This window comes from Setaria italica, chromosome VIII (assembly GCF_000263155.2).
Source record: "Setaria italica strain Yugu1 chromosome VIII, Setaria_italica_v2.0, whole genome shotgun sequence".
NCBI lineage: Eukaryota > Viridiplantae > Streptophyta > Magnoliopsida > Poales > Poaceae > Setaria > Setaria italica.
The window spans coordinates 8,165,288-8,176,848 of NC_028457.1; the positions used below are offsets into that span (position 1 = coordinate 8,165,288).

At 42.5% G+C, this 11,561-nt stretch overlaps 2 protein-coding genes across 2 annotated transcripts; both read left to right on the top strand.

Annotated features, from left to right (window-relative positions):
* The first annotated feature begins 3,500 nt into the window (after positions 1–3,500).
* Positions 3,501–6,472, top strand: LOC101761704 (protein FAM136A). Its single transcript, XM_004978903.3, has 3 exons — positions 3,501–3,732; positions 4,843–4,980; positions 5,899–6,472. The coding sequence occupies exons 1-3, from the start codon at positions 3,604–3,606 to the stop codon at positions 6,076–6,078; spliced, it is 447 nt and encodes a 148-aa protein (XP_004978960.1). The 5' UTR covers positions 3,501–3,603; the 3' UTR covers positions 6,079–6,472.
* A 212-nt stretch (positions 6,473–6,684) lies between these two features.
* Positions 6,685–8,519, top strand: LOC101764291 (pentatricopeptide repeat-containing protein At3g12770). The gene has a single exon (XM_012848047.3). It carries the CDS (start codon positions 6,707–6,709, stop codon positions 8,399–8,401), a length of 1,695 nt encoding a protein of 564 aa, XP_012703501.1. The 5' UTR covers positions 6,685–6,706; the 3' UTR covers positions 8,402–8,519.
* Positions 8,520–11,561: the final 3,042 nt, after the last annotated feature.

Consider the following 11,561-nt stretch of genomic DNA (forward strand, 5'->3'; position numbering starts at 1 on the left):
TTTTGACCTGAGGGTCAAGTTCAGCCCTCCACTTTCATGTAGTCCAATTTAATTCCTTAACTTTCGTTTTTGGATCAAACTCGTCCTTGTGCTGATATGGTTCTCTTTGTTGGCATGAGACTAATGCTGAAAAATCCCTTTTTCCCTTAGGTCATGTAGGTCAAATATGTATGTGCTCATATTCCCTTATTATATACATGCAAAAATATATTTGTTAACAGCACAAAACATGGTTTCTAAAAAATGTATGTACTAATACACTTTAAAGTCATGCATGTACTTATACGAATTCGATATGCAAAATTTATGTACTCAAATAAGTATTTACTCATACTCAAAGATTCTTGGATGGAAGGATACTTAAAAAGCAGGGAACCCCATATGTAGCTGCTAGGAGAACGGAAAGAACATCGGTTGTCTCCTTGCTGCAAGCATTATCACTTCTCCGACGGTGACCAGATAGTTAACCAAGCGTCATAATCACACTATCATTCCCGGTTAGTATCATGATCTGACAAGGATCATGAAGTTGGACCCAGTGGTAATTATTCTAGATATCAAATTAGGTACCGATGCTAATTTGGCTTCAAATTGACATCGGTGCCTATTTTGATAGCTAGGATAGGAATTCGGATGTGTCTCTGGTCAGCTGAAATTTAGACTGTAGATAAATATTTGTGATCGGGAATAATGCTAAAACTGAGTGATTAGGATCAATATTGGCTAGAACAAAATTTTGATATGGTATATGAGCACCCAATAAAAATGCACCTAGGTACATGCACTACACCAAATTGGATTTGTCTCGGCGGCCGAAAACCACCACAGAATATAGGTATACCACCAAGGTAAATGTCCTTGGTAGGCAACCGCCAAGCAAAATCCACCAAGAGTAGGATGACAAGGAAACATGATTTGCTTGGCAGCCAACTGCCAAGGATTATTTTCCTAGCAGTTTGGCCACCAAGGTAACTGGCACAACGTTAAAATTGCAAATGCGCCAATAAAATATCTCAACCGTCAAGTAAACATTTTCTTTGGCGGCTGAGTCCCGCCAAGTTAATTTATTTTCTTGGTGATCATTACTTGCCAAGGCAGTTTGTATTCTTGACGAACTTGGCGGCTCATTAAAAAATAGCCAAGAAAATACCTTATTTACTTGGCGGCTGATGACAATAGCCAAGGAAATGTATGCTTTTCTTGGCAATTCCTATAAACAGCCAAGCAAACACAACCTTTTCTTGGCGGTTTATCAAAACAACCAAGTTAATCCATCTTTTGTTTGGTGGCTTACACAAACAGCCAAGGAAACCAACTTTTTTCTTGGCGGTTTGTAAAAACAACTAAGGAATTATATTCTCTTGGCTGTTTGCTGTGACTACCAAGAAAACGTTATATTCCTTGGCAGCTTGATTTTGCTGCCAAGGAAAACTTTGGCCACCCAGGCAAACCCAGTTTGATGTAGTGATGGTGCATTAGCTAGCAGCTAGTAAATGCATACCCTATATGAGAAAAATGTAATGCCACAAAGTCATGGTTTCAACATGGCAGGAATTGATTGTTCATGATTAGTTTGCTTATATAAGTCTGGAACCCCCAAAATGAAAGAGCACCAAGAAACTAAACTGAAACCACTGATCCCAGGTACACAAAGCTGATCAGCTAGCTTCATGGCGCTACTGACGATGTGCTCCAAGAAGACTCTTGTTCCCCTCGTCGTCCTCCTGCTGATGGCTCTCCTCGCTACGGCTGTGCCGGCAAGCCAGGAAGCGGCGGCACCGGCACCGGCAGTGGAACCAGTTTGTGGCTTGTTAAGTCATGGCTGTACAGATATGTTGTGCAACGCAGCGTGCACTGACATAGGTGTTGGGGAATGCGGGACGGGGGCCCAGTCCTCCATCTGCTGCTGCTTACCAAAACCCTCCATGGCACCAACACCGGTGCCCACCGAGTTGTCTAGTTATCCATCACTTGCTTAGGCATGATTGAGCAACTGATTTTTCTCTATTATTAATGATTTTAATATAATAATAAATGTTTGAGTGCGTGACTGGTGTGCGAAATGTGTGGCACGGATTACTTCTCATGGGACGTTTGGTTCCTTTGCTTATTTTTAGCACATGTCACATCAAATATTTAGATGCTAATTAGGAGTATTAAACGTAGACTATTTACAAAACTCATTACACAGATGGAGATTAACAACGAGACGAATCTATTAAGCCTAATTAATCCATCATTAGCAAATATTTACTGTAGCAACACATTATCAAATCATGGGCTAATTAGGCTTAATAGATTTATCTCGCCGTTTAGCCTCCACTTATGTAATGGGTTTTGTAAATAGTCTACGTTTAATACTCCTAATTAGTATCTAAATATTTGATGTGACGGGTGCTTAAAAATAAATTAGAGTTACCAAACCAGACATAAATCTATGCATGCCAAATCATTTGCATCAGCGAGCGAGCGGGAGGGCGGCCTGTTGTTTTTCTGGCCCACCAGGGAGCGGAAGAAGGCCGGTCTGCTGTTTTCCAGCATATCGCGTGTTTAGCTAGTGTTGCTCACGGGCCTGCTGCTTTTCTAGCCCATCAATCGTAGCTAGCGTTGGTTGCACGTAGAAGCCCTCAAATCTAAGGCGTAAAGATGTAGCATCGTACGACAGACTCACGATATTAACAACCATCCAAATAACTAGTTAAAAATATAATTATGCAGTATTTTGACATTCCAGTGCTGTGCAGTTCCAGTAATTGCAATATGACTGATTGCATTTGCAATTGCTAAAGCAAAACTCGATGAAGATATGAAAAAATAAAATCCATTGACTTGGTCAAATAAAATAGTAGTAAGATATGGAAAAAAATTTCGGCAGTAAACCCTGTTTGGTTGAAAAAACCAATGGGCTGTGCAGTCCAAATGGAAACGGACAGTAAAAAAACAGAGAAATCCACGACCCTGCTATACGGGCCTGGCCCCTCCAAAGATGCGCTATTCGGCTTGAAATCCAATCCATCTCCCCAAAGATAGATAACTAAACATCTGTAACCTAGCATTAGCCTAATAACTGGCTTACAATAACCCAACAAACTATCTCAATATTTTATATGAACTATCTCAACACTTTTTACATGAAAAAGTTGGTGAATGTAAAAAAATGTTGGTGAGTGAAAAAAAAGTTGGTGCATGTAAAAAATTATTAAGCCATAATGTTGGTGAATGTAAAAAAATTAAAGAAAAATGTTGGTATATATTAAAAATGTTGGTAACAATTAAGTCAGTATTTTTCAAAATGTTGATGAATATCAACAAATATTGATGAATGTTAAAAATATATTGTACGTGAGCTTAACATGGACTATAGACAGATTGCCTTTCGGAAGATATATACAGGAGCCCCCAGATTCCTTCCTTCTGTGGGTCGGTTTTAGCCCAATGGGCCGCATCATAAAACCCTAGCCCGTGGCCTTAAACCCTCCTCTGCTTGGTAGTCTCCGTCTTCTTCTCCATCAAGAAAGAGGCGCATTCCCTTTATTCCACTCTCTGCTGCTCTTCTTCCCCTCCCACAAGCCGCAAGGCCAACCGGAAGCACCAAGGCGCAAGATGGACCCCAGCGGCGCGATGGAGGAGCGGGTCGTGACGGAACGGATCCGCCGGAAGCTGGAGGAGGTCAACGCCGCCGCGCAGCAGCAACTCGCCGGCGTCCAGGACCATGTCAACTTCACCATGCAGGTAAGGAGTTCGGGGCCGGGCCGGTTCTTTGGAACCGCCGAGGGTTGTAGCTTTGAGAAGGGGGAGTGAGGTAGCTGCGGTAGTAGGCCTCGGAACCATTGGCTGGATTTTGGGGTTTGGTAGTTCACTTGTCCTGATGGGGAATAGTTGGGTGGAGGAGGGCGCTAATCTTGCTCTGTGCGTGAAATTTTGTGGGGTTTCTCTGGATGTTTCGTTGATTGGGTAGTGGCGCGATTTTTTGGACCGAATTACTGGAGATTTGGAGGTTCCGGCTCAGATGCGACTCTTGGATGATTGGGACTGCAAGACTTCTGTGGATGTCGCTTCTTTTTGTAGGAATTGGTTGAAGAACGATATTGCTATTGTGGTCTTGTGGAGGACCAATGCTAGTAACTTGTAAGATATATCAGTATAGTTTTTTTTTTGGCAAGCTTTCTTGTCCAGATGGTGAAGTGTAGGGTGGAGGAGAGCGCCAATATTGCTGTTGTGCTTGAAATTTTGTGGGTTTTGTAGATGTTTCACTGATGGATTAGAGGTGCTGTAATATGATGCTGCGGAGTATTGGAGGTTCTGGGCTCATATGCAAGTCTTGGATTTTTATAGTTTTTCCTGATGTAATTCCAAGCACATGAATAGATGTTAGTTGGTCAGGAATTCAGGATATACTTTTGAAATGCAAAGTTTAGATTTTAGTTGTTGTAGCTCAAATTTGTAGGAATTCTAGCTTATTAGTGTAGTACTGGGATATGCGGCGTTCAGTTCTGGATGATTGTTTTATCTATCTTTTGTTTGTTACAATCTCTTGGGAGTTTGTATATCATTGTGGTGTCGTATTTTTGTCGAATCCATGAGGTTGTTACCAAATATATTTCTGTATACTATTCTTGATATGAGAGAAAAATGGGTTTAGACTAATAGCAGTAATTGTGGATCCTCGGCAACCATTCTGGAGATAAGAGAATGGGGGCTTCACTAGTAGGAAATATTGTTGGACTGAGTACAATTTATCATGGGTTCGTATGCTCGATATCATTGTAGGAGGGGAGGGGGTATGCCTCAGAATTGAAACATTAGTGCTGATTCTCCTGTGAATTTCTGATTTATTTTCAGCAAGCATACTTCAAGTGCGCATATGAGTGCTTCGATCGGCGAAGGAACCAAGAAGGGATCAACAACTGCGTGGAGAACTGTAGTGTGCCTGTCCTGACCGCCAACAATCTTGTTGAGAATGAAATGGCCAGGTTTCAGGTACTTCTAATCTTGTGCCTATGTCTTGTCATTATTTTTTCAAACGGAACAACATCGATCAGGCCTGTCTTGTTTATGTTTTGAGTTAAAGTAACTTAGTTCCTTTGTGCTTGTAGTACTGAAATGTTGACTGCTTAGTTTTTTGTTGCCGTGAATATATCAGTTACAGTTTGCAGTTATAACTGATACTACAGAACCTTTGTTAATTTAAGTTTCTGTCATTTGTTTCCATTGCTACCTTCTGAATACTGCATAAATGGATAGTCATATTTTCCAAGTTCTATATACAGGATAGTTTCAATGGTTTATTTGATAGTCACCATCTCAAATGCTTTAACAAACATGGTGTGTGTGGTTGATAAATTCATGGTGTATCTGTTTCATGCAAACAATCAACATATAAATGGCTTTAATTATCATATAGGAAATCCTCTTCCCAGAAGATAGTATTGGATTCAAATGCCAGAGTAGTTGATCCTAGATTCCTAGGTCTATTTTATTTGATTTTTATCGAAATGCTATTATGATTTCAATGTCACAATAGGAGAGTTTTATAATATTTCCCGTGCAGTGTATTCCTAAATCATGCACCACCTATTTATTTAGTCATAATAGTACTGCTAGCTGTGGTCAGGATTTTTTTTTTGATAAAATGTGGTCAGGATTGTTGAAGATAGTTTTCTCAAGTATCTGGAATTCTTGAAAAAAACACAAATGTCACACAGCTTGTTACTTCTAACAGAAAACAGAATGCTATGGCCATTTGTAGGTAAAGAAAAACTATATGGAATATGCATGACTGATTAATGTTGCATTAAAATCTTTGGAGCCCTATTTTGGTCTATCCATTGTAATTTAGGTTTTAGATTGTGCAAGCGTTTTTCTGTCCATCGATAAACCTTTATTAATCTTCTCCAGGAGCGATTGAATCGGTCGTTGATGGTCTGCCAAGACAAGTTTGAAGCGGCCAAGCTCCAGAAGATGAAAACGGACGCCACTCAGGAACTGGAATCCTGTGTTAACAGATCTATCGATGACAGCATCAGGGTGCTTCCCCATGTGGTGGAGCAGATCAAGTCCTCCCTCAAAATGAATTAGAGGCGTCAGGCGTGGCTATTTTTTTTCATCGGAACCAGATAGTAGAAAATCGTTCAAATTCACAGTTGCAGATCAACTCCACTTTTTTCAGTGGAAAACGGTTAGCTAGAACTATGCAGAGCTCATACTCGATGTCGGTATAACATAACCACTGTATCTTGCTACTCCTAGCGTGAGGATATTGTCGACACTCGACACCGTCGTTCTTTTGAATTGTACTGAGCTCACAGCTTATGCATCTAAAATAGTACAAGGATGGAAGAACATGTTCTGCTTCCATCAGTCCTTGCTCGTGTCTCCATTAATCATTTTTTTTGGCGATTTGCCTTGTTTCTCTTGAGTCTAAAGTACACGGGGGCACGTTTGGTGAGATGTATAAATTGGAAATTATTCAGGCCTTGTTTGCAGCATGAATTTCACAAGATCCTTTTGTGTCGGTGTTGTTTGCTGGGAGATTGTCTCGTAGCTGACAGGAAAAATTTCCTGTAAGAAAATAGTGTCAGCAAAATCTAATTTTCGCAACTCGATTCAAATAAAATATTTTGTTACCAAACAAATCAGCGTTCGAAATGCAATACAAACCCAAGTACCACCCAGGCAGGCAAACCTGACAGGCCCAAATGGTGAAATGCCCGCTCTGCCCCGTACCGCCGCCGCCGTCGCCCACCACTACACTCGCCTCATCACCGCCGCCGCCTCCTCCTCCCCGGCCTCCCTCCGCGCCCTCCTTCCCATCCACGCCCGCGCCGTCGTGCTCGGCGTATCCACCAACCCGGCCTTCGCCACCAGCCTCCTCGCCGCCGCGGCGCCCGCCTCCCTCGCCTACGCGCGCAGGGTGTTCGACGCCGCGCCTGAGCGCGATGCCTACATGTGGAACACCCTCCTCCGCGCGCACGCCCACTCCCAGTCGCACGCCGTGGACGCCCTCGCCCTCTACAAGCGGATGCGCGCTGCGGGCGTCGCGCCGGACCACTACACCTACCCGATCGTGCTCCCGGCCTGCGCGGCTGCCCGCGCGCCGCGGCTCGGGAGGGCAGTGCACGGCGACGCGGTGCGGTTCGCGCTCGCCGGGGACGGGTTCGTGCGCAGCGCTCTCATCGCGTTGTACTTTCAGGAGGGGGAGGTGGCAGACGCCGAGCAGGTCTTTGGTGAGGGCCATGGCTCTTCCCGGACGGTTGTGTCGTGGACGGCCATGGTTGCTGGATACGCGCAAAATTACTTCTTTGGCGAGGCAGTTGCGCTGTTCGGCAGGATGATTGCTGAGGGTATGCTTCCGAATGAGATCACTCTGATCAGTTTCTTGCCCTGCTTGCAGGGCCAAGAATGGCTGGATGCTGGGGAGATGGTTCATGGGTTTGTGATCAAGTTTGGATTTGATGCAAACGTTCAGCTTGTTAATGCACTCATCGCGATGTATGGGAAGTGTGGGAGCATTGCCATGGCAGAAGCTCTGTTTGAGGGAATGACGGTCCGCAGTCTGGTTTCCTGGAACACAATGGTCGCGATGTATGAGCAGCATGGTGATGCAGTTGAGGCAATCAAGTTTTTCTGCAGGATGCTGACTGAGAAGGTGGGGTTTGATTTTGTGACTCTTGTCAGTGTTCTGTCAGCGTGCGCACGCTCAGGAGCCCTCGACACTGGCAAGTGGGTGCATGAGTTTGCCCGGAATCATGGGCTTCACACAGATGCAAGGGTCGGTAATGTTCTTGTCGACATGTATGCAAAGTGCGGTGAGATTGCTAATGCAAGGGAGGTCTTTGACTGTTTGCATGTACGGGGTGTTGTGCCCTGGAGTGCCATGATAAACGCATATGCCAACCATGGGGAGTCTGCAGAGGCTCTCAAGCTCTTCTCCCTGATGAAAAGTGATGGGGTGAGGCCTAATTCATTCACATTTACTGCGGTACTAGTGGCTTGTCGCCACTCAGGCCTTGTGGATGAAGGACTGAAGCATTTCAACAGCATCCTGACAGACTACCAGATGTCACCAACACTTGAGCACTACGCCTGCATGGTTGACATGCTAGGGCGTGCTGGTAGACTTGTCGAAGCATATGAAATCATCAGGAAAATGTCAATACGCCCAGACAAGTGTGTGTGGGGTGCATTCCTTGGTGGTTGTAGGCTTCATGGCAATCTGGAGCTAGCTGAATTTGTTGCCAAGGACCTCTTCCAGTCAGGCTCCCATGATGTCACATTCTATGTTTTGATGTCAAACTTGTACTTTGAAGCTGGAATGCTGGAAGATGCGGAAAGGATAAGAAGGACCATGAAGGAGATGGAACTCAAGAAGACAGCTGGTCGTAGTGCAGTAAACCAATAGGGAAAGAAGGGACATCATGAGGTAGCAAACTTGTACAATTTGTACTTCCTATATTAGTTAGCTTGATCATTGCTGATTATATGCACTAACATGCATTTTTGATGGTCAAATTGCTTCATCTGTAGTTCCTGTAGGCTATATGGCACGATAGTTATGAATTGAACACATAGTCCTGTCCTTTCATTAACCATTTTATCCTAGATGTCTAATGGCTTTCTATCCATCCATAAACTAGATCTGATGATATCCTCTTCTGGGTCTTCATAGGACTTGATTTTGGTGTCATTGTCATATCAAGCAACAAAAACATTTGAAATGCATCTGGCTGACAAATAGGAATCCACCATCGGGATGTTTTTTTTTTTGAGGTCAACCATGGGGATGGGTTCAATCGGTTTGTCTACTTCTAAGCTGTGCCCAACCTAACCCATGCCATAGGATTCCAACTGATCGACAAATAGGATTCCACCATGGGGATGGGTACAATGAGTTTCTTCTAGTTCTAAGCTTCACCAACCTAGCCCAGTAGCCCACGTCGTGGGATTGCAGGCTGAACCAGGAAAACAGCTATGGGTCCTGTCTGGGTTGGTTCGGGCGGAGCTAGGTATATTCCTGGGTATTCCCAACATATTTTGCAAAAGATCAACTAGATGTATGTTTCTTATATGATTATTTAGCCAACACACTCATCTATCCATCTTGAGTCTTGCAAATCGCCTCTGACTCCATCTCCTCACTTCTCCTTATGCGTTCTCTAAATTTTAAAGACTTGATCAAAGGGAGAGACGTCCCCTTGACTAGATTCCTTCCCTTGATAAAAAAGAAATTATGTCCTTGACTTTCGCCTGAAGATAGGGGCCCACCGAACCCGGAAAGCAGGTAGGGATCTCACGCAGTCGCGGAGTCCGCTGCTCGTCTGCGTTCTCTAAATTTTATGGCATAATTTTGCAGCATAGTTGAACCATTTTCTCTATATCAGTGGTGATTTGGTCATGCATGTCTTTAGTATAAGCCATTTGCGCAGCAATTTATACTCGCATTTTTTTTTTTGGTGTTTGTAACTTTTACTGTTGGGAATACCCAAGCCGAAAATTCTGGCTCCCCCACTGGTTCGGCCGTTTGAACGGGACCCAACCAGTTAACAGGCCTAGCTGCTGGAATTGGTTCAGCCCAGCAACAAGAAAACAAAAGAGAGATGGACTAGCCCAATAAAGGGAATAATTTTGGCCTAGTCAAGGAGCTTTTATAAATTACCAGGGTTTTCTATAACCTAGTTTCAAACTAAGTATTTTTTATGGAATTTTAAAATACATTTTTCTCACAATAAACACCTGATGCAAACTATGCCACTTGAATGCAACACTTTAAAAATATATAACCTGTATGGATTATTTTTTTAGGAAATATATACTTATTTCCCGTAATAAAATGTCTTCTAATTAACTAATGTTGGTTATCTGATGGATACTGTGTGAAACGTAATGCAATGTTTTGCTGGATATTTTCCTCGTGGAATTCTTGATGTTGCCTGTGTTGATTTCTAATGTTAGGGATGTTGTTTTTTAATGTTGCGGGGACTATCGGAGCACCTCATGAGAAATTCTCGATTGTGGGCATCCAGGCACTAGCAATTCCGATTTTCTGAACTTTTTTTGGGCAGAGGCTATCTCATGAACAGGGCACCACAGGCACATTTTTGCAAGATTGCAGAGTGCGGTCACATCAAGTCAGCGATTTCTATCGACTTCATTATTTTGTTATTTTTTTCTTTTTATTTGGTTAATTGATCACAAGCCAATAAAAGGTCTGCTTATCATGAAACAAACAGCATGAGAAAAATCCATCAACCATCTTTTATTTATCGAAGATACATATGTCAAGGTGATGACACACTTCGATCGATTTTATTCGCCAGGGGGTGTTTTCTTTGGAACTCTTTGTTACTCACTCCATCAGCGATGTCCGCGATCCACTTACACCACGACCTAGGCAAGGAAAAGAGACAAAATGCCACAGTTCCTATCACATCGCAATATTTAGATACTAATTAAGAATATTAAACAAAGACTATTTAAAAAACTTATTGCACAGATGAAGGCTAAACGGCGAGATGAATCTATTAAGTCTAATTAGTCCATGATTTGATAATGTGCTACGACAGTAACCATTTGCTAATGATGCATTAATTAGGCTTAATATATTCGTCTCGCCGTTTAAACTCTATCTATGTAATTAGTTTTATAATTAACTTATATTTAGTCCTCCTAATTAGTCTCCGAATATTCAATGTAACACGGACTAAACTTTAGCTTCAGGATCCAAACGCCCCTTAGAAGGAACAATCAACGCAATTTCCTACGTCTCATCAGAAAATAAATGGTTCGCCAAATTCGTACCTGTCGACGACGTTTCAGCTCGCAGAAATGTTTGAGTTGCACGATCTTGTCTCCACTAAGATTTTGTCCTTCTGCTCCTTGGTACATGTACCGACCACTATGTGGGGATACATTGTCAGACACACAAGCAGTAGAGCTGCTACTTTCACGGGCAACATCTTAGTAGCAGGATCTATCGGTGCTAATCTAATAGGTGGTGACTAACTCTGATGCAGGAACTACAGCACATGGACAACTATTTATATAGAGGGAGAGACAGGAAGGAATGCATTCACCAACCTCTCTATATTAATGGAAAATTAAATAAGTGCTCAAATCCTTCAGTATAGTGCAATATGCATGGATACTCCTATATATTGGACGGATACGCTTCATTTATAGAGAATATAATATGGATACTCCTACGTACGAGGGCGGATACGCTTCATTTATATAGAATATATCTATGTGGATTTCGAACGTTTATTTACTGAGGAATATAGTCATGTTTAATTTCATAGAATCCTCGCTCCCCGTTTAGTTCATTTATTAGGAGCCATGGAATAAATGATTAGTCGATTTAATGGACTTTAGTTAATAAATGAGTTAAGACAAAAAGGGTTAGATGGATGCGCTCATCTAATATGAGTAATCCTGCTGAGATTTTCAATGTTACACGCAAAAGACGCCACGTATATGTATGTATGGCAACAACGGATTTGATATGAATGAAATTGTCCATATTTTGGTATGTCTCTACAATTAGCGTTGCTACCTCACCAAGT